Here is a 25,970-nt window from a genome sequence, read left to right as displayed (position 1 = left end):
TGTAGCCAAATGTAATAGGTTATTTATTCATAGAATTTCGATTACCACATGATTTGAATCCATATCGTCAGTGAAATTGTTCTTTAAATATTTGCCCGATATAGACGATCCAATGCACTGGTGCGGAGTGCGAGTGCGGGTGCGCAGAATCACAGTAAAGCAGACCACTCCGTGACGTGAGTGTGTCTCGTTGGGCTGAAAATGCTGCGTTCTATTATGTTTTCGCGTAAGTTTTTCCACAACAGATTTTCACAATCTGCAATTTTATTCGTCAAGCGAAAATATCAATTGACATAGAAGTGTAATAATTCGTTATTCGTTTTGCTCGATTTATCGTGAACGCAGATATGAGTTCTATACATGTTTCATCGCATATCTACTTTGCGCTGGATTCTATAGAACAGTTTGTATTGCATAAGATGCACTAACTCGAATAAACTAAATTAACTTTACAATTTTTGGTTGTTGACACAGACCGTTGCATTATGTTACTATTGCAACATGTTTCATAACCTCTAACGTTAAAATCAGCTCTCCACGATATTAAAAAAACAATGCCTCTGTGCAGTTGACCTTTGTAAATATTACGATACCATAATATGCTCAATAAAAATGAAGAACTCTGTTACAAACTAATTATAATTGGATCAATGCAAATCATTCAATTTATAGTATTTTAAATGCACCACAGCTTTGCTTTAATTTTTAGCCACTGTGAATCAGGGCCTATTGTCCCTGATTCGCAACAATGCAGCTCTGTCAGGGTGTCCTGCGGCTTTGACGTCACAAACCAGGACTGTGGCTAATCTACCAGAAAAACAAGAAAGGAAGCCTTACAGCCCATTTCAAAATACTCATGGCGTAGGAGAATATGCCATGGCCAGACTAGATGACCTTTTAAATTGGGGACGCAAAAATTCGATATGGCCCATGACATTTGGTCTGGCTTGCTGTGCAGTTGAAATGATGCACATCGCTGCGCCCAGATACGACATGGACAGATACGGAGTAGTATTCAGAGCTTCTCCGAGACAGTCCGATGTTATTATCGTTGCTGGGACATTAACAAACAAAATGGCTCCAGCTTTAAGAAGAATATACGATCAAATGCCTGAACCACGATGGGTCATTTCAATGGGAAGCTGTGCCAATGGTGGAGGCTACTACCATTATAGTTATTCTGTTGTCAGAGGGTGCGACAGAATTATACCTGTGGACATATATGTGCCAGGTAATATAATTTAATATACGTTTAAGATCATATTTATCTATGGGAAAGATTATAACTGTATTTGTGCATGTAACAACACTTCAGGATGTCCCCCAACAGCAGAAGCTTTGATGTACGGTATACTACAGTTACAGAAGAAGATCAAGCGTATGCAGACAGCTCAGCTTTGGTATAGGAAGTAATGTAAATGTACCTGAGTTCCGTAGCAAATCATGTATAAAGAATTTCGTTATTAAAATATGAAGTGTAATTAAGGTAAACCATTGTTATTATAAATTGATTACAATAGTAACTGAAACTCTTCTCATGCATTTACAAGTCATACAAACTCCCAAGAAATGAAAGTATCCATCTCACAAGCACGCTGCTATCATTTTTAACAAGAGAAGAATATTAAGTAAAATACAAGGGAGCAATAACTATGGTTGTAATAACGCATAAAAAAAAAGTAATAAAACATCATTCTACAGACATGTAATTAATTATATTCTCTCTTCATTATTTTTATTCTTTATTATCTTCACTATTTAAAATATGTACAATATCTTAGTTTAAACAAAGCAAAGAGTTAGGCAGAACATCTTTGCCATTTAGCTTACCACATATTAAGGCCCCTTTATTTTTTCTTCTTTATATATTGCTCTATCTAATACTAATTACCATTCTGTTTATTTTAATTATACATTACATACATACATTACTTAATAAAAACACATCAACTGATACGCACCACGCATACAATAGGTACAGTACTTCTGTAACAAAAGAAAGTCACCCGGCGACTTATTGTATTGTACCTATTACTTCGTTTTATGTTCATGTGCAAGAGTATACTTTTTTTATGAACATACACGTCTATTATGTCCACAGCCTGAATTTAAACGCCTACTTTGGTCATTGAAGAGCACAGTACGCTGGAAATATAATCATTGTTCTATTGACGATTTTCCTTCTTTTTTTCAAAGATTTACAAAAACCTTTAATCGGATACAAATTTGACTTTTGGTAATTAGATTTGAGATATAAATCGATCACAATTTCATGCTACAACAGATTAGATTCGAATTGTTTCAAAGGCCAATTATGCAGACATATTTGTCAATGTGATACGTAAATCTGAAAAAGTAGGAGTTCTAAATTTAAAAACGTATGCAAATGAAGTCAACGTATGATCGTAAAATACTAATGTTACCTTTCGTTTTATCATATCCTATGCCTGCTGCATCGCATACGGTACAATTTGTTTTCTAGAGAGCAAATGATATGTAAAAGAAGAATTAAATCCAGCCAAGAGCATTGTGTCATTTCTTGAAGAACATCATTAACACGTAACGGCGTACTTTTAAATATACCTCTCAATACAAGCATGCCTTGTTACAACGAAAGCTACTATCTTTACAGCATAAATTAAGGTCAAGCTTGGTTTCGAAAATGTTTTGTGCGACGGTGTAACAATTAAGTCAACAAAATGTCTAATTCCCGTTTAACGTGTCCTGGTCCGACAATCTCGGCATTAATGCTGTCGTTTTTTCCATTTTTGTTTTCTACTTTTCTCAGTTTGCAGATATACAATACAAAAAAAAAAGGAAAACAAAGAAGTTTGAGATATAATTTACAATATACAAAATAATAAAATATATAAAAGTTCTATACACATATGTTCATCTCTTGCATATCCTCTGTGACGTAGAAAACAACTACAATAAATTGTACAAATCTATGTATAATATAGAATCTTTTTATGAAACTCTGTAAATGAAAATCTATGATTTACAGATACCTGAAAAGATTTGAATGATAAACACCGATTCTGTGGATAGCCATAGTAAATAACTAAAAATTCCTTATCCTCAATTCTGATTGCGACTCCAATCATTACTCTTTTGCGGTGCGATAGTTAATTTCCATGTAACAGAGCTCAGGCAGGCTCTTTTTCATTTTCCATCTATCGGTACCACTAGTGTTCTTTGATTTATTGTTGTTCATTCTGTGATTTAAACAATAAAATTGTACAAACCTGGCACGTTTCTGTGCTTCATCAAAATATGTTACACGTTTCAAATTACAGTCGTTAAATGTAGAAATTTTGAATAATATTAAAGGATGGCTTGCGATGTGGAAGGTGGTGGATTGCTTGGTAAGGCTGGCACTGGCCCATCAGTCCACTGTATGAGGGAATGCTCACCCATTTGTGTACTTTGAAAATGATCTTTCAACAACGTTTGTGAAAAATTACAATGCATTTGATACGCTTCACTTTCGCGACTCGGATCTCCACAAATTCTATAAAGATCTGCCAAACAGAAACATCGCTGTCAACATTTCCGTGCTTTTATTGGTAACATGTGTAGTTATTATATGTATAATACACGTATATTTTTTTAGTTATATGTACCAAACAGACACATACCTTTTAGGATAGCAGTAGCCCATAGTTGTACGTGAACGTCAGGTATCTTTGAAGCTAACTGCATCGCTGGCGTGACCATATTCATAGATTCTCTGCTATTTCCTAAAGAAAGAAATATATGTCCCAAAAGTACAAGACTACACGAGGTAAGTCTGTTCAAATCTTCAGAATTGGCCATCTTTAACGTTTCTCGAAGATATCTCCTAAAATTGAATTCACACACATCTCGATAATTATAATAATTGATAATAATACATTATTGGTACTGATGTAACGTATAAATTCGTACTTTGCTTCGTTGTATCTAGCTCCAAAAAACGCTTGAAGTCCTTGAACATAATACGCCGCTGCTCTTAAAGAATGCGAGTGGGATGGCAAAGATTCGGGATTTATTCGTTCTAGCAATGCACCTAATTCAGTATCTCTTTTAGTTCTTAGGTATACTATTGCCAGATTTAAGTTCGCGAAAGTCCAAAGCTCCCGCTCTTGTGACGTCTAAAGAAAATAACAGTGTATATAAATTATCCCTCAAACAATAGATACAATCGTTTTCATTCGTGATTATAATTTTACCCTGAGAGCAGCCGTAAACTGAGCTTCTGCAGCCTCCATGCAATTCATTGACATTGCATATAACCCTAATAAAGCATGTAATTGTGGCCTATGACCTTGAAGTAACCTAGGTTGGGTTCTACAAAGTTGACATGCTTGTGAAATTTCTGCTAGTGCTACGCTTTTATTTCCCATTACAAGTCGACACATCACTATATGTTCCAACAACATTAATTGAAAAACCGAAAGTATAGGTTTGTTATCAGCATCTGTAAAAAGAGTTCACGATGATCACATTCGGTTTGAAATCATAATGGAACATAACGTACACATTTATACTATATTTACTTTTGAGTTTTTCAATTTGAGTTAATGCTTTATCCGTATATTTTTGAGCTTTGTCCATGTAACCAGCTTGCATTGAATGCATAACTGTTACTAAATATACCAAAACATATAAATGGTCCTTTGGCATCCATATAAACATATCTCCAATATTCGAGCCTGTAACTACTTCGTCGGCTGGCCAACTAGGAGACATTATAGTTTGTATACTCTGTTGTAATTGTTTCAGACAAGGCTTAACGCTTTTCACCTGTCGAAAACAATAACAATTATGATTATCAAACGATTCTTCTCTGAATAATGACAAAACTCTGGTAGTTACTCACCTGGCCTGCCATCAAGTAATGGCAAACTTGAAGTACCAAAAAATATACTTTTAAATATTCTTTCTGGTGTGGACTACCCTGCCAATTTTCTACATGATGACCCGCCGAATTTAAGAGAGGATGAACTTCGGTAAATTTTTTGTCTATTAATAAAAGCATACACCTGCTCAATAAGAACAAAACTCTCGTATAACTCGCATTACTAATATGAGAGTAATCAACACCTACAGCAAGCAAACTACTTGCTGCTACAAAATCTTTTTCCGACGCGTGTATTTGCTAAAACAAAGAATGCGAGATCAGTTCGATTTTCAAATTATCCTATAAATTTAGTTGTACCCATGTAATACTTACTGCGAGTTGGAAAATAAGTCTACAATGCCAATACACATTGTGCTGCGAAAGTTCTATAGCTTTCCTTAATATTGGCTTACTGAGATTTGGTTGTTGCTGTTGTTCATATAGCTCTGCGACTACACTTGCTGCTTCGAACTTAACATCGTCGAAAGTATTTATGTTTTGACTTAAACGCCACTGAAATTCAATGCGAATTATTAAAGAAACTGGGATTATTATTATTATCACGATATATTTAACTATTATTTCAGTAGATTCACTGACACAACAAATGCATTTTAATCACCGTACGTTACATTACCGATGGTACCAAAATAAAAAGAAAGGTTAGAATCGCCGCTAACGAAAATATAGGAAAATTTACAAGAAATACATGGTGATAATCAAAGACAACGCTGAAGAATGCTGAATGTAGGTGATTATAATATAAATAATATTGAGACTGACCGCTTGTTCTAAATGAGACCGCGCCAAATCGATGTTTTTGGTATGCGTAAGGAGGATGTTACCAAGCTGAAGATGAGTACGTGCTTCGACCCTTGGGGGTGGCTTAAAATTGAAAACCGCTTGCAAACACTGTATACACGATTTAATATTCGGCGGATTCGACGTTCGAAAGTTTTCTGCTAGTCCTAATAACGACAGATACCAAGCGTCCTGCGAAGACGCCATTTTGACATTTCACAAGCAAAATCTCCAGCCGTGATAACACACGGTCACTGGTTCGTAACCAAGAACTCTCGTCACTAAACACAATAAAAACTGTATCACTGTCCTAAACGGGGTAACCGTGATCACGACACGGTTTACAATTTCGCGGTGCCCCGTCGAATGCGTTTCCCCTGGAAACCGCTATGTTGCGTAATGTTTACATACATATGTATATGTAACACGACAATTTCTACATTATTGCTACGCATTTTTTGCGCATGTATTTAAAGGTTTCTCGTTAGCAAACGCGAACCGTTAACACCGCGCGAACAAAACCAATTTAGGTGGACCACGACATTGTTCATTATTAATAATTTTGATACATAACGGTAAAAAAAACTGTATTCGATATATATAGATTCGTTATGCATCAGATGTAACCAGGATATAACCAGATATAACTGAACTACTTAGGGAAATTATTGTTTCTCTGACTCGGAGAGAGGGTATTATATATACATAGATCTAATATATTTTGTAAACTCACTCGGAATATAAAAAATAGGAGCACATAGAATTATGCAAGTAATTGAATGTAACAAAGTAACTGCAGTCAAATAATTCTATCAGAGAGGATAAGAGAGTGCTCACGTGCTCACGCCCGGGTCTGACTTGCCACCAGTTGCCACCACTTTCTGGCACGCTCACGCTTAGCACGGAACAGCTCCTAGGCGCACCGTAGAGCACGCTTTTACCACGAAACAGCGACCATACCACATCGGTATCTCATCGATGCAGAAGGCCACTGAGGAGATTATCATCACAGACACACTGTGGTGCCGTGGTGCGGCGCTATACCCTATTGCCTATATATATATGGCTGTATTCGATTACGTCACTCTGTAGCATTTAATATCGCGCACATATTTTACTACCGCTTTCGAATTGTACATTTAGAAATGGTAAATCTGTTTACTGTTACTTATGTAGTGTTTAGTCTTATTACATTCCATTAGTTATAATTATCGTACTCTTCCGGTGATTCTTATAACCGCAAAACTCTATTTCTTTCTTACATAGAGTTCATAACCGCTATATTAAAATAAAATTAGGTAATTCTTTCAAAGAAAGATTTAATTTCGTAAACGCAAAATTATTATTAAACTTTAAGTATTTTTTGCTTTCTAGATGCAATTAAAGGATACGTATTATGTAAACATCAGTTCTACAAAATGTTGCACGCATCAAACTTAAGCTTACAATGGCAATTTTATGTTTTAGCTTGATGGCAATCGATATCACACGTTTAATTAAACGGTATTGGCCAAGCGTCGTTTTCCCGGTTTTCTTCTTGGGTTGTGTTTATGCAGATTGGAGTCATACCCAAGAGTGGAAGAAGAAAGTAGCCAAAGAAAAATTACTGTTTGAAAACGAAAATGTCGGCTGAACTTCTACGCAGTTATATAAAAGTGTACATTATGCTGTTCGCTGGAGCAGGAGTTTTTGGTACAGTTGGATGGTACATCGATAGATCAGAATCATTAAGAATGACTCGGTTTCGAGATAAGTCAGCATTGTTTGGAAGGGAACTGAAACCAGGAGAGCCACCATCTTGGCCATAATCTTTTAAAAATGTAATAGTTTTGCAACTTCATCGGGGGTATTTAAGCTTCTGAAGTTATTACAATGTTATTACATGCTTACGTAATCTGTACAGTAAAATAAACACGTTCTAACGTAATCATAAATTACAAATCTCATTGATAGAATGAAATACAATTTTATTTCTACAAAAACACTACAAAATATTTCAATATACATGCGATTTTGTTGTAACAAGTAACCAATGGTATACAATTACAAATTTTACGATTTTATTGTTCAGTTTCCATATCAGCGGGACATCAGCGAAATATAGTAAGAATTTTATTTTTAATGTCATTCTTTCTTGAAACTTTCTCAGTTTTATCGGTTTTGGTATTACATTTATGGTTCTCTTTATCTTCTGTGTCTTTTGTTGATAATTTTGGTGTTGTCATGTAAGCTTTTCGTTTATTCTGTAACCATTCGTTATTTTCTTCGCTCCAAGATACCGGTCTGTTGTCTTTCGAGTTTTTCATCAGTCTTTGATGCAAGCATAATTTGCTCCCTGTTTCTAAATTCAGATAAGAATATTTTTTCTCATTTTCAATTTTATGCTCTGTGTTAATCGTACTTATGTTATCATCTATAAGACCATAGTTCTGAAATTTTGTACTTTTATCTTGTGAAACAGATATATTTTTTGTTACTCTTTGTAACACCTTCTCCTGCTCCATTTCAGCAGGTTTTTCAAAAACTTCCCAAATACTGGTCAAGTTCTTCGCTTGAAGATTTGTGCTGCTTCCTTTACTTTGATACTTTCCACGACGTTCGCTGGCCGACCTTGTAAACGCATACGGTTTTTTATATAATTCTGGATTAAATTTCTGCGAGGTTTGAACAAAAGATGAATCTCCTATGTCCGCGGACAATGTGGTATCTAAATCTTCGTAACATATTTTTGCAGGTCTCTTTATTTTATTGGAATTGCTAGAAACTATTCTAGAACTAGAAGATTTTAAAGTTGCTGAGCTTCTGATAGTCGGCCTCTGCCTATATCTTTTTCCATCGGATATGCTATGCTCAGAAGACGAAGACGAACTTCCACTGCTTCTTTTCTCCTGCAAATTCTTACATATGTTTCCTATGTTAATAATAGATATTTTCATTAAATCGTGTATATGCTTAGTTTTTTTAAGTTCCAAATCCAATTGCTCTAATATATTGTCTAATTGATACTCCAGTTCTCTTAGTTCGTCTTCTTTCTTAGTCAATGCTCTTTCACGATACTGTAAAATTACTTCTCTGTTAATCAGTTTGGCTTCTTTCTGTTTGATATTTTCCAACTTCTGAAGCCAATTCTCTTTAAATATTTCTTCGCTAACTTCCTGTGGAGTTGGTACGACAGCAGAACATCCATTTCTGCATCCGTGATAACACAGATCTGTTATTTTTTCTTCTGTATCCTCGTTCTGTTCATCGATCGGCGACAACCTCTCAACTTTGTCAAATATTTTCGAAGCGAAACTAGTATTATACGATGCCTTGTATTTCGTTTCAAGATTCTGAGGGGAACAATCAAAATTGCTAGATGTATTCCGATTCTCTTTTGTGAGCCTCTCAAGAGTTATAGAGTTCTTTGCATTTTGAATGCTCTCCTCTTCTATGGTGAGCGAATTGTTTGTATTATTCTCAAGACAGGTTGCTTCAGTCTTTTCAATGCTAACAGTTACTTTACTAACACTGTTTGATTGTGATCTCTCGTCGCGAGTGTCACTTGAAATAAAATTTGTATTGTTATTGATGCACATAGGTATAATAAAAGCTTCTACCCTGTATTTTGCTGGCTTCATTGTTTAAATTGTTAAGTAAGTAGTTCGTTCAGTGTATTTTTGTCAGTAAAGTTATACACATAATTTTCAGCAAACAAGATACTTGTTTTAACAAATAATACTTTGTTCGAATAATAGCGGCATATCTGTTACGATGTGATACGTTAACTTTTCAACTGTCACTTCTTCTAAATGTCACAAAAATGTTGAATAATTATTTCGCCAACAATATTAAATCTAATCCACTTGTTACGTGTGCTTTCATTCTACGGTACAAACAAATCTTTCAGTCAGTTACCTTGTCTTGTTTTGTATTTTGTGCGGCAATGTGTGTTTGTATACCTGACTAACCTGACCACGCCGCTGGCCGTGATCTATACACGCAAAGGCAGCGACTACATGTACATAAATTCCATTTGAGAGTGTGCACATAGATAGCAACATGGCGATGGATTCGGTCACGTGACTAGTCTTTGTTTGGTTCATTTTCCATGCGACAGTACCGTAACCGTTTGGAATTAACCCCAGTAGAACTCTCCTTCACAATTGTTGTAAGAAAACTCGTCCAGCTGAAGAAAGCATTCATATTTACGCATGCAGAACAACTTGTACAAAATATGAGATAAATGGGACCATGATCACACGTTTCGCGAGTCTGCTATTCCTAGTGCATAACCTAGCGTTATGTTACATTCCTGAAAAAGTCATATGGTTCTTTGTGTCACCGTAATAGGAATTCGAACAAACAATGCCAAAATATATTCCGCGACAGCGTATCAAAACATTGTAGCGTTGTTGTGTGTTGTATTTTTAAATAATTTGACTGGTACTATTTCTAGAGCAAAGGTAGCTTTATATTACTGCACATTGCTAGTGATATTACAAGTTTACACGGATTACGTAGAGTACTGCTACTGCTGTTCAAAAAAATATTCTTTAAATTATATCATTTAAATTATATTAACAACGATACGGTTAAGAAACATACATAATAAATTCATATAATCATTGTAAAGAGCTTCTTGTGCATTAAAAAAGTTACATTTTTTATTTGTCGGGCCATTCGTGGGAAGTATATTTTCAATTTTTTTATATATATTTTACTAACTTTTATTCTATTATATTCTATTATATTCTATTAGCAAAATATGAAACTATGGAGACGCTGGTGATTATAAAAATATGTTCTACTCTGTTTGCAAGAATGCATTGAACGGCAGAAGAAGAAAGGGTTATAGGGTTATAGAACTTGAAAATAACTAGAACTACGATTGTATTTTTCCACATACTTCGTCATCTGTAATATTTTAAATTAGTTAAAAGGTTTCCCCTAATTTATATATTACCTGATTCTTTCGTAAAGGGTGCGCTACTATTGATTCATTAATTCGGGGCCTTCTAGATGGCGTTCATGACTTTTCGAAGTATATGTTGGACACTATTCCAGCATTGTATTCGGTTTGTTCGCATTTAAATTGTCTAGTTCGTACAAGAAATATTCAATAAATATTTTCAACTTTCTGACCGAGGTGAGAGAATCCACACAATTTCTCTTTAGAATCATTTGTTATTTTTCCCGCCTAATGCGAAGCTCTCGTTAGAATGCGCGCGCATATCGATTCAAGCAATTATTACGTATCCCTATCGAAGTACAGTGTCGTACGTATGAACAGCATATGGAGTTAACGCAATTGGAATAATTACTGCCGCGTAAACAATAAATTATAAAGTATCATGTTAAATTATAATAAATTATTGTCTAAGAATCAATTTAAATAAACTCGATTGACTCGGAAGATATATATTTTCCAGTATCTGTGGGTCGGCGGAAGCAAAAGATTACGATGATAAATGATTTCACCTTGAGAAGAAAAATGTTTAATATTCATATGTGTACACACAGCCCTTTATGCGGTGTGCATAATATTAGTAACAATATGAAAAATAAGTAGAGTTTATGAAATCGACGAGATCTCTCATGAAATTCTCGTGTTGTAAGAGAAAATGAATAAATATACGTGTGGAAAGCCGGGGGCCTCAGGGAGGGATTGATACGTCCCTGTAATTTGAGGTAACTCTCGCAACTCGCAACTCGGTCCCGGATAGCGGAGGGGGCTAGAGGGGAGCGCGTACTGTTGTAGTGTTGCAGTTGTCCGCCATTGCTAGGGAGTTAACTTCGGTACTAGGCTAGGTGAGGATCTCGGCGACTCGTCGCGTGCCCCCTCCCCCTTTGATCGTGGAAAAAACTATTTAGTGATTTCGTGTTACGATTTTGGGTATTTTGAGATCCGGGCGATTTCAAATCGGTCTGCTCGCGTTCGACAGCGATGGATACGAAGAACCATTTGGATATGATCACGAGCCCGGAGACTGTGATGCACGCCAGTCTCCTATCGCCAACGGGTCAGCGGCTTACCCCTACAGGGAAAATTAGCCATGCTAAAACGCGCGTCTACACGCAGAGATATAGAAAAGAGTGGGAGCAAATGCCCGATTTTAAAGGTATCAGCTCGTTATCGTTACCGTAACCATTACCGTATGTTATATAGCTGTTTCTCAGAGCCATCCGTCGATAAATGACAAACATTGCCGTTGCTTGTGTGAATTCTGCCACGCAGACCACATACCTACACGTTCTAATCGTATACTAAAAGCAACGTGCAACATCATTGAGATCGCCTTGAGCAACGACACTTTCGTTCTTACAGCCAGTTCATTATTTTTAGAGAGCACGCAACCCGCGTAACAACCGATAGGTACCTCTTCTTTTATCGAATATTTAGATCGACTATCGATGGGCATCTTACACGGGCTCTCTCGAGAATGTTTTCGTGGATAACCATGGCAGTATTTTCGTCGCTTTTTCTTAATTCCGTACTGTATCGTCTCCACGCCATCGGTCGTTTCTATTTCGTTCGTGTGAAACTGGAACGGGCGAAATTCGTCAAGACTCGTTCCTCGGCTCTCGAAAAATTAGAATAGCCCAGCATCGCGTGAACGCACATGACGTGACATCACCGGACACTGTGTTGTTACATGTCGAACCATATTACTAGCGTTAATAAGTCACCAGTAAAGGTGCTCCTGGGTAATTCGATGGCCGGCCGAGTAGATATCACCATACGGTAGGAACACGTTTAGTGGAATGTCGCATTTTGGATGGTAGGCTACCGATTATTCGGCAGAGAAGGCGCGAAATTGCAAATCAATGTGAACACCGCGGTACGTTCGTTGTTTGCTACTTTGTTTAATTCGCTTCGCGTTAGGACCAGGTATACAATAGCGACACTCGCATATGTAGTACCTATATATGTACATATGTATATGTAATGTACCAATGTACCGTTGCTATACATATATCGGACCGAATTGTAAATAGAAATGAAGGAAACCTCATAGCGAAGTGAGAATGAAAATTATATTTACACAACCTATAAATAGATCTAACGTTATTTTATCCGTTATATTTTCATGTTTTACAGCCGGTTTTTTCTAAGTAACGTAGAACCACGAGTTTAGTTCTTTTTCGCTTGTTTTATTTCGAGGAAACATTTGTTCTACGAATGAATAATATTGTAAATACAATACCCTATGTAAAGTATGCTCAGTAACAATTATGTATACACTCGATGAAATATATTTCGCAGGATGGTTAACATCTGTACCTTTTCAAGTGACGCGTGCTTATTGCATGTACTGCAAGAAAAACTTGCATGCCCATCGACTATCTCTATTGAAGCACACATGTACCATGAAGCACCAGCGAGCAGCTCTGTTGCACGAGGCAGAAGAAAAGAAGAAGGCTCTTGCCCAAAAGTTAAATGGAGAAGAGGAAGTTGAAGTAGAGATCAGCGAAATTGATGTCTGTATTATTCAGTTTGTTGAGTTTCAAACTATCTAAAAAAACTTTAACAGGCTATAATGATTTCTATTGTCATTAGGCATGTGAGACCATTCAAACCGAAGTGGACGACGAGGGAGTAGAATACGTTGTCGAAAGATTGGAAACGGACGACGAGCTGGATGAAACGCACATCAAAGGCGATGTGGATGATGTCGACGATGATGAGGAAAATATGCATTTACAAATGTCTATGGAGGAGGACGAGGATGTTAAACATTCTACGAAAAAGATCAAAATGGAGCGAGTGGAAGTTTGCGTGATTACTCGAATTTTTTTGAATGGTTTAAGGGGTAGGGACTCGTTTCCAGGATTGCAAAGATGCGGGATACGCCTTCTCATTTCTCGATAATGCAAAGATGGAGTTTTTCAAAGATCAATCTAGACTTTAGTCTCCTTCAAGAGTCCTGTTTTTACGTTTGGAAGCATAATTAGATTGATCTTTCATCTAGCACTTTTGACTACTGAAAAGTTCTTGCAATCCTGGAAACGAGACTACCCCCTTAATAGACGAGTTCATAACTAAAATCGTAACTCGATTTGATTAGGATACCACTGAAGATCCTCTAGCGGATGCGATGGATCAAATGCAAAGCGAATATCTGGAGGAGCCAGAGAATCACGATGGAAATGTGCAGATGGAAATGGTGGTAGAGTCGGAGGATCACAGCAGCTCCGAGATTCAGGTTGTGGCGCTCCTATCCGACGAGGAAGATTCAAACAAGGAATCGCAGAAGGAGTCGTGCGAGAATGGTGAAACCATTCTACAATCCGAGAGTAAAACTGATAGGAAATCTAGCAGATTAATGGTGAGCGTCGCAAACAAATGTTTACGCGTGAAATCTAGCGGTCCGCTTTGTTTTCAGCACGACGAGAAACATCAGGTGGATTCGGACATACTGGTAGCATGCCCGTTACCTATTTTAGGCGCGACATCATATCAAATTAATTCATCGATAGCATCGCCCACCAACACGATAGGAGTTCTTCAACCGGTGAACAGTCTACCGATCGCTCCTGCGCAAAATAAAACGATTACTTTAACGTCGGGTGGTAAAACCCTAACTTTGTCAGGTGGTACTTTCCAACCTGGTACTCAGTATGTCCTGAGTAAAATCAAGAATAAACTTCCCACGGTGTTACTAGCTGATAGGAAACCTGCAATTGCAGCTAATCAGGCGGGAGACGCGCCCAAACCCATTTCGATAAACAAGGAGCAAACGGCTGTGGCGGGTACTAGTTATCAAACGCCGAAAAAGGTATTGTATCACGAGTTGATGAAAATATTCAGTTGATTCATCTTTTATTTTTCGCACTGTCGTGCATTTCAGCCTACGGTTTTAAAGTCTGTTAGATCTTCGACGTCGAAGAAACCTCAAATTTCTACGCACGTTGTGGACACGAGCAAAGGATTGCCAGTCGGAGGATTACAAGTTAGTCTGTACAAACTGATGGACGGTCGATGGACCTTTTTAAATGAAAGGTATATCTCGAATGATTTTTAAACGAATTATATCAGGGGCAAATAGTTTCACCGTTAAAACGTCGTGTTTATTTTCAGTAATACTTCTCCGAACGGACGATGCGTAGATTTAGTGGATAGCATTAGAGCCAGTTTTACAGCCGGACGATACAAGATCCATTTCGACGTGGACAAGTACTTCACGTTGAGGAGAATAGCGACCATGTATCCTTTCATCGAAGTTGTGTTCGACGTGAAGGATCCAGCCGGACATTATCACATACCTTTACTATTAAGCCCGTTCGGTTATTCCACTTACCGTGGTTCCGAGAAATGAACACCGACGACAATCGACCAATATTTTAAGTAACGAACGTGTTATAAAAATATTTGATTATGCAATAATAAAAGTTTTTTATAATGCGGAGTACCGAAATCTCAGCTCGCCAGTATTCTTATATTTTTCTAAGAGTTATCTGAAGCGAAAAGATATGAAATGTAAATAATGAAAATGTAACGCGCTGACTGGACTACGAGATTTCGACGGTACAGATTGCTAAGAGGAACATTGGCATGTGTGGAAAAATATATTTTATTGCGTACTGTGTACAAAAGTCATGGAGTCGCATCGTTTATTAATTTAATCAGCTAAGTGTTTACAGGCTTTGTACAATTCTACCGAGCGAACAGCTTGATGCTCCTGAAGAAGATCCTTGGATCGTTAGCCCCTTGTCCTATAATATCTTTCTGTTACAGATGTTTAACCATTAACGAAAATATACGAATACACAAACAATATCAATTTTCTTTTTCTTTCGGAAAATTAAGAAACAAAGTACATGGAAGTCCTAAGCGTTGCGGATATCAGGGAAATCGTAGTTCAAGGGGTTAACGAATTGCTATACTAGTACGGTTTCCGTGTCTTTTCCACCGACTGTATATGTACATCGCGTCGCGATTTCAGTAAAGCGGAGCGGTTACTATTTCGGAGGCAAGTAGCTTCTGTCGACATCTTTGTTGGGCGGAAGGTACGCTTTATCCTTCGATCCATTCGGTCCCTTTGATCCCTTTGATCCTGACCCGTTCTGTCCTTTCTTCGGCCCCGAAGGGCCGGGTTTACCCAAACCTCCCGGTTCGCCGGTGCCGAATTTGAAGCTCGCTCTGTTTCCGTTCTCGTCGGCCTCGTACCTTCGATAGAACCATCCGGTAGTTTTATTGTTAGACCAGAGACTTCATTTATATCTCAACGGTTTTTTAGGAATCGATAAGAGGCACAAACTTTTCCTAGCGGGTCCCATGAAAATCACCGACACAGGTTTCACCGACTCCAGATTTGACCGATAATAACTTTTGCCGACAACGTCTTCAACCGATTGCATCCATCTTCTTATAGTGTAATAATTATGTGTTTATACAAAAGTAAAAGAGTGTCAGTGCAGAATAGTTAAAGAAAAAGATGTCAGCACTATCTTTAGAACCAATGTTACTATCGGATAATACTGTCGTCGACTAAAATCGTTGTCGGCCAAAGTTATTGTTAATTATAAAAATAAATTTTTTTGAGAGGAACCATATCGTCGGCAACCTTACCGCAATGTTATTCGAAAGAAAAAACATTTATGGGACGGCATTTCGAAGACTTGCATCATACTGAGAAAATCCTCGGCCTCGATCGACTCTTGTTCGCGGGAAATACGAATGCAAAGAAAAAGAAAGCTCACTTGACGGAGATCGGAAGACCCTCGGGACTCTTGTACGAGAAGCTACCCTTGACGGCTCGCACTAGCTCTCCGTCCACTTCCTTGTACGTCTCCGTCTCCTCCCTCTGCACTTCATCCCCGGCGGCCGGGCTGCTCGGTATCGGTCGGTTCCTGGCTTTGTTGTCCTCCAGCGGCGTGTTCAGGATCAGCCCGCCGGAACCACGCGCGAACGGAGGCGCCTTCTGATCCGGAGACAGGATGTCGCCGGCGCAACAGCACGCGGACAGGACCACCAGCCACAGGACCTGCGAGGACACGCGTCGATTCGTCCGGTTAAAATTCCTATCAGACCTAACGAGAGTCGATAGACTCGGGAAAAGTTCAATCGAACTGCACGAAATTTTGGACCGAACTCGTCGTACTTCTACTTCGTCGAACAGCTCCTACCAAATCCACGATAAGAACTTTCAGACCGCATGAAAAGGTTTCAACGATCGTCTGGCCGTGTTCGTTGTAACTAAAATTTCCCTCCTCTACTTGTCGAGTTTGTATGACAATATGAAAACGTTACTATCTAGAAAGTCACCTCGTTAAGGTGGAAGTCTCGTTTCCAGGATTGCAAGGTGCGGAATGCGCCTTCTCATTTCTCGACAATGCAAAGATGGGGGTCTCTCTTTAAAAAATCCTTTTAGAGAATCCTTTCTAAGAAATTTAAAAAGATCAATCTAATAAATAAAGCTGCGCATGTAGCTATTTTCATAAAGCTGCGACAGCTAAATGCTGCCAAATAATGCAAATTACGCCTTGTAAGAGATTGATCTTTGATCTAGCGCTTTTGACTACTGAAAAACCCTATCATTGCATCCCGCTCCCTTGAAATCCTAGAAACGAGTCTACCCCCTTAATGGAGGGTTAAAGAGGCTGGTTGCTAGAAAATTAGATGGAACGTTCGTAATCAGAAACGAAAGGATCGATAAAAAGCGAGCAGAATTTCTTGAATTGTGAAACGGAGAAAAAACGAGGAACATTTCATTCGACTGGACCCGAGGAACGTGCGAGGGTTGAAAAGAAGTGTCGCCGATCGTTCGAGGGTGATAAGAGAACCCGTTTTCTAGCGATTGCCTCGTGGATGCGGAATGTCGCGTTTTGCAATGGGTTTCGGACTTTTCCACGACGGTGAGATCGCAGTCGCGGGTAGATATGGTACATCTGATCCGCGAAGACGTAACTTTGCAACGAACGAAGACGCTGTTCGCCCGAGGTGGTTTCTTTCGTGGCTCGGTGACCTCTCGACCGACAGACCGTGTACGCATACCAGGATCGCCTGCTGTCGGCGAATCTTCCGCGTAAACATGTAACACTATGGCTAAATTGAAAGGATACTTTCTACTTTATCGAGTCCCCGAGACGACGACCGTTCGAAATAATCTCTATTGCGTCACGATTAACCATCCTTTTCCCCCCTTCGACTCGAACAGTTACAAATAAGGGCAATTGGTTGCGAATCCTGCGAAATAAGCACGGTACCGTTCCTCTTCTCCGTTTCTGCACTTTATCCGATCGTGTCACCGAGTCGTAATCTTCGATTAACGGTTGAACACTGGCTCCGCGAATCGAGAGGATCGAAAATGGCAATCAGAGATTGGATTCCTAAAGAGAGTGCGCACAAACGTTCTGTTTCAGTTCCTCGATCAACCGAATATCTCGAGGTTGAAACTGGTTCGAGGGTGTTTCTTCGGAGAGTCATCGGTATCAGCCCCCGCTGAGAGCCACGTTCGAAAAACTCGCGAAAACGAGTAGTCCAAACGCGATTCGTCGATTCAGGAACGTACCAGTGATCGAGACACAATTCTGCGAGACGTCATCGTCGCCAGAGGATCGGTCACACTGACGACACACGAAATGGCATCCCTCGAGGCACTCGCGACTGCTCGATTCGCGACGCAATCGATGGATTTCAGAAGCTGGTAACAACATCTCTGCTCGATCGTTCACCGAGCTTTTATATACCCGATACTGTGTCCGCCGACTAGAAGGACGACGGTTTTTTCCCCCCCTGATTCGCGACCGATTCTCAAGAGGGATCGGAAACATCCTATCCATTCCCTCCCCATGAGCGCTCCTCTGCAGCTCCCATTTTTTAAATCTCTTCGCCTTCTGCCATCGGCAGACAGATCTGGGAATGTCTGACTTACGAAATATTCGTTGAACGCGAAACCCACCGCATTGGCCCTTATCTGACTACTTGAAATTTAGTTCACTAAAGTTGTGCATCGTTTTATACATATCTAGGTCTTTCTATTTTGTAAAAAGATTTAATAAGAGGATTAGAATTTTCGGAAAAATTAAAGCAAACATTTTATGATCTTTCTCTCCCATTTCCGATTTTAGAGATCGGTAACACATTTGAGGCGATTTATAAAATATTTTGTATATTAAAGGATACTATATTTTCAGATTGAACTGGGACATGAGGTCGGAGTGGCCGAGCAGGGATACAGACGTTAAGAAAATGGAAGATTCGCTAATAGCTGACTTTGGAATCGCAAGACCCAGATTGCCACGTCAACTTGGCAATGGAACGCGATTCCACGGACGCGTCTCGATTCGGTGCCATCGCGGTACGTATGTATAAGGTATAAGATAGAAAATATATCCCACGGAAGACCGTACGAACGCATCGCGTTCCATGTTGGGACCGGCGAACGGCCTTATCGTTGCGTATCTCCGAGAATCGTAGTGTGTCGGACGTATTCGATGAATTACTCGGGAGACACCGTCTCGGACCCTAGCTCGCCGCGTCTCACAGCTCGCAGATCGCGCAAGCTCGTCTTCACGTATGCACGTATGCGAACGTATGCGAACGTATCTTCTTCGGCGAGCCATGAAGTCGGCGCTTGGATTTATCGCCATCCGTTTGGCACGCGATTCAAAGGCCAACGTCGTTACGATGGATGAGATTTCGCTCGTTTAAGGGCACACGGGCAAACAATGCGATCTCTGAACCGCTAATAGGATGCGTTTGCTCTTTCCTAGGTAGAACAGAGTCACGATGACATTTTACCCTTTTATTCCGTCCTTTCGCACACCGAACCCACTCGCATTCCGTGCCCGGTAGCTGATCAAGAGATCCCTTTCGTCCCGGTCGCGATCGATCGAGATCGCGGCTCGCCCACGCTTCGATTCTTGCCCAGCGTCGATCCCACCCCGACGACGATACCTTCTTGCTTCGACTGAACGTGCTCGCTGCTACCTACGGGATGTCCTGATCAAAGTCATTAACGATCGTGCCGTATCGTTTTACAACCTACGATTGCGACTGCAAAGCAGAGAGGCCTGACTCAAGACCAGGAGACACCATTATCCCTTGCACACCTAACTAGGGAAGGACCCCAAGTGTCCGACTTCGATTTTCATAATTTTTTGTGAGATGGTGGTGTATATGGATCCCTAATTATGTATGAAAAATATTAGGTGTAGTTACTCAATAGTTTTAAAGATATAAACACTTAAAGTTTATGTACTTACAACCTACAACCTACCGACAAAGCTCCCGTTCTGCCAATCAAAATACGAATTTCACAGTTCGGAATTGGTTTTCTGCGTGAAACGAATCCGCGTAAGTCGAGGACTCATTGTACCATGGTTTTACCAGGTTAGAGTCGGGTTGTCAGCTTAACTCGAATAATGGAACTTGTCCGCGTGATACGGTCGTTGACGTTCTTCCTCCTTCTCTCTTTCTTTTCGATACTTCACACGGGAACAGAGAGAAGGGACTGATCGTTCCCTCGAGTAGTTTAGTAGGAGCGTTTAAGCTCCTCGTGATTGTGGCGAGCTAGGCGAAGACGACCAAATCGAAGGTTCGTCGTCCTCCGTCTCTCGCGATCACTTTGGCGGAGGGCCAGAGATCGATCGGCGAGCACAATTCTATCGGAAAGTGCCTTCTTCTTGGATTTGGGACAACGCGGGGCTCTCGTCGAACGAGCTCTTCGGGTCGCATTCGAGCTATACGTAAGCTAATATTAGAAAACCGTTGACTAGTACGTCGTGGATCATCGTGATTCCCATGTTTTTCACTTGTAACGTTTGTCGCGGAGAGGTAATTAACGCCGACGGCGCACCGGTCGCTGGTCGAACGTGCCGCTTGCTTGGAATCGACGATTTCGAAAACTAATACATGCATACACGGTATATATGTTTCTTCTATCGATCGTATTTGCCGATAATAAATTTTTAAATGTTTTCGGCGCAACGGTTCGATCGTTTATTACGAATTACAAAGCAACTTTGCTACTTGCCAAACAAAATCAACGTTTCGATAGTTTGGATCTTTTTCAAGATTTATACTGAAAACCCCCATCTTTGCATTATCGAGAAATGAGGAGGCGCATCACGCACCCTTACAATCCTGGAAACGAGACTATCCTCTTAAATAAATACAGGGTGAGTCACCAAACGTTACCACCTCAAATATCTTTGTTGTTTCTAAAGATACGTAAAATATGGTAAGGACAAAGTTGAATGGTACAATGGTGCTGACACGATGCAAAAAAAAAATTTTGTTTTTATGTAATTTTTTCTAGAGATATGAAGGTGACCTTCATTTTTTTAAATGGAATGAGGTATTTTTTAATACATCAATCGATGCAGCTGGACATTCGTTATAATAAAGTACTAACCTATGTATGTCGAAAAGTTATTAGTTCAGGAGATATTTCAATTTAAATAACTCTAAAACACCATTACTGTCGTGATAAGACGTTACATAAGTAAGTAAACACTGACGTCGTAGTACGACAGTAATGGTATTTTAGAGTTATTTAAATTGAAATATCTCCTGAACTAATAACTTTTCGACATACATAGGTTAGTACTTTATTATAACGAATGTCCAGCTGCATCGATTGATGTATTAAAAAATACCTCATTCCATTTAAAAAAATGAAGGTCACCTTCATATCTCTGAAAAAATGACATAAAAACAAAATTTTTTTTTTGCATCGTGTCAGCCCCATTGTACCATTCAACTTTGTCCTTACCATATTTTACGTATCTTTAGAAACAACAAAGATATTTGAGGTGGTAACGTTTGGTGACTCACCCTGTATAATACGAATCGCACAAGGTTCGAATAAATTTAATCTTGTTATTTGTACAAGGCAACATGTTGCGGCTACTCTTAAAGCTTGGCAGGTTTAGCGTTAAACTCCTGATTTGTCTTAAACGCAGGAAATTCGCATGCTAGACGCATAAACGAACGAATTTAATTTTGCAAACCTTTCATGATTGCCGGTTCAACAGTCAGACAATTAATGAAACCTGACTGTCGTGTTCTAACGTAAACTTCGGACTCGGAATCGAGAAGGAGACCGACTTCCCGAGTCATCGCGAGCGATTTATCACTCCGGCGTTGTTTGCTCGGGATTGTCGATCGCGTACACTGTGCACGCGACACAATGGGCTCCTCGCGAGATTATAAAGTATATAATTGATTCGAGGAGACAGCCAGAAGCGAAGGATGCCCGGTGCGTCTGATCTTACCTGGATTCCGCGAGGTGTTCTGTCTACTTACCTGGTCGCGTCTCAATTTACGGCCTCGCCGCGCGTCTCCGATCGAGCGCCGGCTGTTCGGTATCGAGATACCGGTGTCCCAGGCATCGGTCGCACGATACCGATCGTCCGTACGATGTAACGATTTCGTAATCGAACGGGGATCGTAGCTCGGAACCCGCGACGCAGCCGATGCATGGCTGAGTCGGGAGAAAGGACTCGGTCTCGCTCCGAGACTCGGGGAACAACCGCGTGTTATCGCCGCGATTCCCAGCGTTATCGGCGCAGGCAACCATTCCACGCGCCGTGAATTACACCTGACTTTTCGAGGACGAGCACCGCTGACCGAGATTTCCCCGGGGTAAACAAATCGGAATAAAAAATAGAGAATTACGCCTTTTATAGCGTTTCTTCATATGTATATTGCATGTACACCGGGGCCTGCCATCTCTACACAATACAATTGGACAGTGTATTGTTGAAGCGCATACGGCGAACATTTAGTAAAAATATCAGACGATTGCATAAATTCCTGCCCGACTCGCAAAATAAAATTCAACGGTTAAACTTGAAAGAATACAGCTTTATTAATCAATTGTATGCAGTACAGTTTGCAACATCTTTGAAAATCGGGCACGAACTTATGCAATCGTTTGATATAATAGCTCGAATTGTTTCTTGAACAGGTTTCAAGATAAATGTAACAGGGGTTTATTCAATACCGAACTGCATCGATGAAATCGTGAAATGAAACAAATCGGAATAAAAAATAGGGAATCAACCCTTTCAGCGTTTCTTCATATGTATATTGTATGTACACCGGGGCCTGGCATCTCTATACAATGTTGGACAGTGTTTCGTTGAAGCGCGTACGGCGAACATTTAGTAAAAATATAATAGGATTTTTTGAAAAATATATATTCTACGCTATTTTGCCGGGCACACAATGCGCTAAATCCGTTTGCCGAAGGGCCGAAAAACAAACGGATTCCCATCGAAGGAGAAAGCTGTCGCGAGATCAAAAGCTACGAATCCGGCTCGTAGAACCAATCGATTTCTCGCGTTCTTTATTACGAGTTGGATATTCGAGGAATCGAGAGGATAGAGAAGGGCAACGGGTCTGCCGGCAGGATTCAATTTCACCGATCAGCCGTGACTCTTCCTTCTCGTTTTTTTTTTTTTTTTAGAAAACAAGCAGAAAGATGAACGTCTCGCGCGGAGAAAGACAGAAGCGAGTAAGCAGTTACGTCGCGGATTACGTCGAGCAATTACCACCGAATGCAAATGCATTAGCGCGAAATAATGCGTACGATTCGCCAATATCGTAGTATTAGCACAAGAGAATTGTCTTTTTAGCGGTCGGAGAAACTTTCTAGGCGCGAATTAACTTTTACGCGTAACAACTATCCGACGACTCGTGTTTTTTACGCTTTCATTGTTCCTCTCGTGTTTGCTCGTACGCTGCGCAATTGTTAATGTAAATGAATGCGCGTAAGTTTAACATCTTCGCGATCTTCGATGCTCGGCACCCTTCGGATTTTCCTTTCTCCGTTTCGCGCAAGCTGCGTGGGATTTCTCTCGACGCTGGGATCGCCGCCGTTGCTACGAGCATTTCGGTTTTCGGATTACCCCTTAGCACTCGAGTGGCTGAGGCGCCAGTAAAAATTGCTGCACCATTATTGAAAATATTGTTTACATTACCAGATATGTTGGTATTTAATCAATTGCTAAACATTTAGAGACAACATTTAGAGAATGGAAATATTCTAGGTCGGAAGATCTGCTTAATTTTCAATACCAACCGCAATAAAAATACATACCAATAAAATATTGTTTACATTATTCGATATGTTAATATCTAATGAATAGAAGAAATTGGCTGGGTGAAATATGAAACGGGACAAGATTCAAAAAGTTCAAGAATGTTATAACATTGTTTTTAATGTAACAGAGTCGTTAAGGGATGAAATCAATTTTTACGTCACTCCTGCACAATCAAGGCAAAACATTTTCATTTTGCGTAAAGATCCGCAGTCTACCAATCAATTGGAGAAAGAAATGTTTAATTTTCGAGTTAAAATAGCACCGAGTGCAAAGGGTTAATACCAGGAACCGACGAACTCGAAGCGGTAAGAAGGATGAATTTTTTCGAGATTCGATCGATGATCTCGCGCAAGAATCCCGTGACCCGACTGCGATAAATCGCGCGAAGTCGGCCAGGAAAACGGATCGCGCGAGAGATTTGAACGCGGTCGACCTGCACGAGCGATGTTCCCGCGAATTCTTGTGATCTTTTAATCGATCTATCTTCTCTCGTTTCGGTAACCTTTAAAGGACAACATGCTCGATATATCGACAGCTGGTGGATCTTGCGACAGAGCTAATCACCGATTCATCGAGTCCGTTCAACGCTATATCTCGATCGTCTTCGTGATTGCGCTCTGTCCACGTCAACGATGGAAAGAAACGGGTACGGCCTTGTTTGCGCTTACGCGAATTTTTCGAACTCGGTATTTTCCCGTTGAAGATTATTAGACTGCGGATCTTTACGGCGTTTATGAAGAAATTGGGCGAAATATAAAATGGGAGAAGATTAAAAACATTCAAGAATGTTGCAATGTTGCTTTCAATGTAACAAAGTCGTTAAGGGATGAAATAAATTTTTATGTTATTCCTGTTTCTCACGATCAATGCGAAATAATCTTATTTTGCATAAAGATCCGCGGTCTAACGATTATATTCGAGTTCGCGTTTCAGCTGTCGGTAATCGTGTTACCGAGAGAGCCGTGGAATATCGGTAGCATTAACTCGACCGTCAACAGATTTCCACAAGTCTTTTTATTATCACTTTCTTAGGAAATACCAAGCGAAAGAGTTGGACAGGCCGCGTCTCTCTGCGTCTGCATGTTTTCGTGCGTGCGCGGTGTGTGTGCACGTTGTTCGTGTGACATTGTTATACGCTCTATCGGTTTTTGTCTCCTTCCTCGAAAACAACGATGACCATTCCGGAATACATACATCTGCGAGGACGCGAGTAAATTATTCAGGATCTCTCCTATTACTTACAATTTTATATTACACTCTGTTCTCCTTACATACACTGCGACTGCGTACAATGAATGAAAATAAAGGAAATCTTATGTTCATTTTCTGTCGCTCTTCTCTCGCTCTCAAGGTTTCTTTCGCTCTTTCTCACGCTCACGCTCATACGTTCTTTCTTTCTTTCTCTTTCTCTTTTTCTCTCCCTCTCTCTCTCGCACTCTGTCGTTCCAGCCGTTCCAACGCCACTGTGCCGCAGCGTTTCATAAATATCTGTTTGCCTCGGGCGATCTAGGAAAAATACGCGGATATGTGCATTAAAAAAATACAGGCACTCGCGCAGGCAGACACGCAGCCACGCAATAAACCCTCCGAACCAATCGCGAACCGTCCCCTGCTCGTCGAGAAACGTTCTCGCAACGTTTCCTCATCGAACAATGCGCCACCATGAAATTTCAATCGCGAAAATTGAAAACAACCAATATCTCCGCTGATCACCGTCGCATAAAACAACCTCCTGTAATATTTGATACAATTTCTTTTTAATTCAACTGACATACACACAATCGTAATCAACGAGTTTCCATTAAAATTCTCTTCGTCGTGAAATAAATATCTCAATATACAACTGTTAAATACGTAAAAATAATTCTAGAAGCGTACGTCGAATAGACCATCTCCATTCAATTTCGATTAAAAATTAACAGTTGCCGATCTCAACGATTCATATTTACAATTAGCGGTCGATCGAATCGACTCGTTTTCGCTTCGGGCATCGATCGCTCGAATAAAAAATCATAAACGCATGTAAACATTGAAATTCCATAATCGTTTATACGATGAACGCGCAAGATCGCCGATACGAACGCGAGTCCGAGTTTCTCGAACCTGTTTTAACAGTCGGGAAGAAACGGCCCTCTTGTTGTTTTTGATTTTCTCAGGCATCGTGCCGGGCGGTGTTCGAGCGGTTGCGGTTGCGGTTCGGAAAAACGGGATTCCCCGACTTTCTTACACGTAATAATTATGCGTGGGA

At 39.9% G+C, this 25,970-nt stretch overlaps 5 protein-coding genes across 19 annotated transcripts; 3 read left to right on the top strand and 2 right to left on the bottom strand.

The window, feature by feature from the left end:
* The first annotated feature begins 66 nt into the window (after window positions 1–66).
* Window positions 67–1,709, top strand: LOC143212261 (NADH-quinone oxidoreductase subunit B 2). The gene is made up of 3 exons (XM_076430874.1): window positions 67–226; window positions 710–1,231; window positions 1,316–1,709. Exons 1-3 carry the CDS (start codon window positions 202–204, stop codon window positions 1,411–1,413), a joined length of 645 nt encoding a protein of 214 aa, XP_076286989.1. The 5' UTR covers window positions 67–201; the 3' UTR covers window positions 1,414–1,709.
* Window positions 1,710–12,542, bottom strand: Mau2 (Mau2 sister chromatid cohesion factor). Of its 10 annotated transcripts, none has more exons than XR_013009653.1 (9): window positions 5,669–6,379; window positions 5,219–5,398; window positions 4,865–5,143; window positions 4,542–4,788; window positions 4,215–4,462; window positions 3,931–4,136; window positions 3,642–3,844; window positions 2,424–3,524; window positions 1,710–2,347 (listed from the first exon to the last, which is right to left on the bottom strand). XR_013009653.1 is itself a non-coding variant. In XM_076430788.1 (9 exons), the coding sequence occupies exons 2-9, from the start codon at window positions 5,891–5,893 to the stop codon at window positions 3,328–3,330; spliced, it is 1,785 nt and encodes a 594-aa protein (XP_076286903.1). In that variant the 5' UTR covers window positions 5,894–5,967; window positions 6,420–6,551; the 3' UTR covers window positions 1,710–3,327. The 10 variants fall into 10 exon arrangements, 3 of the variants coding, with proteins under 3 accessions (XP_076286903.1, XP_076286904.1, XP_076286905.1); XM_076430788.1 differs by adding an exon at window positions 6,420–6,551 and having other exon boundaries at window positions 1,710–3,524; window positions 5,669–5,967; XM_076430789.1 differs by adding an exon at window positions 6,524–6,538 and having other exon boundaries at window positions 1,710–3,524; window positions 5,669–5,967.
* On the top strand, window positions 7,167–7,627 carry LOC143212277 (NADH dehydrogenase [ubiquinone] 1 beta subcomplex subunit 1). The gene has a single exon (XM_076430890.1). It carries the CDS (start codon window positions 7,309–7,311, stop codon window positions 7,492–7,494), a length of 186 nt encoding a protein of 61 aa, XP_076287005.1. The 5' UTR covers window positions 7,167–7,308; the 3' UTR covers window positions 7,495–7,627.
* On the top strand, window positions 11,426–15,444 carry LOC143212233 (uncharacterized). Of its 6 annotated transcripts, none has more exons than XM_076430809.1 (7): window positions 11,426–11,787; window positions 12,933–13,147; window positions 13,227–13,445; window positions 13,735–13,995; window positions 14,053–14,445; window positions 14,533–14,669; window positions 14,748–15,444. In XM_076430809.1, exons 1-7 carry the CDS (start codon window positions 11,613–11,615, stop codon window positions 14,983–14,985), a joined length of 1,638 nt encoding a protein of 545 aa, XP_076286924.1. In that variant the 5' UTR covers window positions 11,426–11,612; the 3' UTR covers window positions 14,986–15,444. The 6 variants fall into 6 exon arrangements, with proteins under 6 accessions (XP_076286924.1, XP_076286923.1, XP_076286927.1 ...); XM_076430808.1 differs by having other exon boundaries at window positions 11,427–11,787; window positions 14,518–14,669; XM_076430812.1 differs by lacking the exon at window positions 11,426–11,787 and adding an exon at window positions 11,833–12,410 and having other exon boundaries at window positions 14,518–14,669.
* On the bottom strand, window positions 15,025–24,577 carry LOC143212266 (uncharacterized). The gene is made up of 3 exons (XM_076430880.1): window positions 18,181–24,577; window positions 16,370–16,653; window positions 15,025–15,836 (listed from the first exon to the last, which is right to left on the bottom strand). The coding sequence occupies exons 1-3, from the start codon at window positions 18,211–18,213 to the stop codon at window positions 15,629–15,631; spliced, it is 525 nt and encodes a 174-aa protein (XP_076286995.1). The 5' UTR covers window positions 18,214–24,577; the 3' UTR covers window positions 15,025–15,628.
* Between the last annotated feature and the right edge of the window lie 1,393 nt (window positions 24,578–25,970).

This window comes from Lasioglossum baleicum, chromosome 9 (genome assembly GCF_051020765.1).
Source record: "Lasioglossum baleicum chromosome 9, iyLasBale1, whole genome shotgun sequence".
NCBI lineage: Eukaryota > Metazoa > Arthropoda > Insecta > Hymenoptera > Halictidae > Lasioglossum > Lasioglossum baleicum.
Note: the sequence above shows the minus strand (reverse complement) of the source record. Positions and strands in the feature narration are given on the sequence as shown.

Coding starts and splice junctions, on each gene's coding strand:
- LOC143212261 (XM_076430874.1), top strand. CDS start 202: ATGCTGCGTTCTATTATGTTTTCGC. Junction 227..709: donor GCGTTCTATTATGTTTTCGC/GTAAGTTTTTCC, acceptor TTTAATTTTTAG/CCACTGTGAATCAGGGCCTA. Junction 1,232..1,315: donor TGTGGACATATATGTGCCAG/GTAATATAATTT, acceptor ACAACACTTCAG/GATGTCCCCCAACAGCAGAA.
- Mau2 (XM_076430788.1), bottom strand. CDS start 5,893: ATGGCGTCTTCGCAGGACGCTTGGTATCTGTCGTTATTAGGACTAGCA. Junction 4,137..4,214: donor AGTTTACGGCTGCTCTCAGG/GTAAAATTATAA, acceptor TATTTTCTTTAG/ACGTCACAAGAGCGGGAGCT. Junction 3,525..3,641: donor GGCTACTGCTATCCTAAAAG/GTATGTGTCTGT, acceptor TCTGTTTGGCAG/ATCTTTATAGAATTTGTGGA.
- LOC143212277 (XM_076430890.1), top strand. CDS start 7,309: ATGTCGGCTGAACTTCTACGCAGTTATATAAAAGTGTACATTATGCTG.
- LOC143212233 (XM_076430808.1), top strand. CDS start 11,613: ATGGATACGAAGAACCATTTGGATATGATCACGAGCCCGGAGACTGTG. Junction 11,788..12,932: donor GCAAATGCCCGATTTTAAAG/GTATCAGCTCGT, acceptor TATATTTCGCAG/GATGGTTAACATCTGTACCT. Junction 13,446..13,734: donor TGGAGCGAGTGGAAGTTTGC/GTGATTACTCGA, acceptor CGATTTGATTAG/GATACCACTGAAGATCCTCT.
- LOC143212266 (XM_076430880.1), bottom strand. CDS start 18,213: ATGACGTCTCGCAGAATTGTGTCTCGATCACTG. Junction 16,654..18,180: donor GAATTGTGTCTCGATCACTG/GTACGTTCCTGA, acceptor GTGTCCTCGCAG/GTCCTGTGGCTGGTGGTCCT. Junction 15,837..16,369: donor GGTCTTCCGATCTCCGTCAA/GTGAGCTTTCTT, acceptor GTTCTATCGAAG/GTACGAGGCCGACGAGAACG.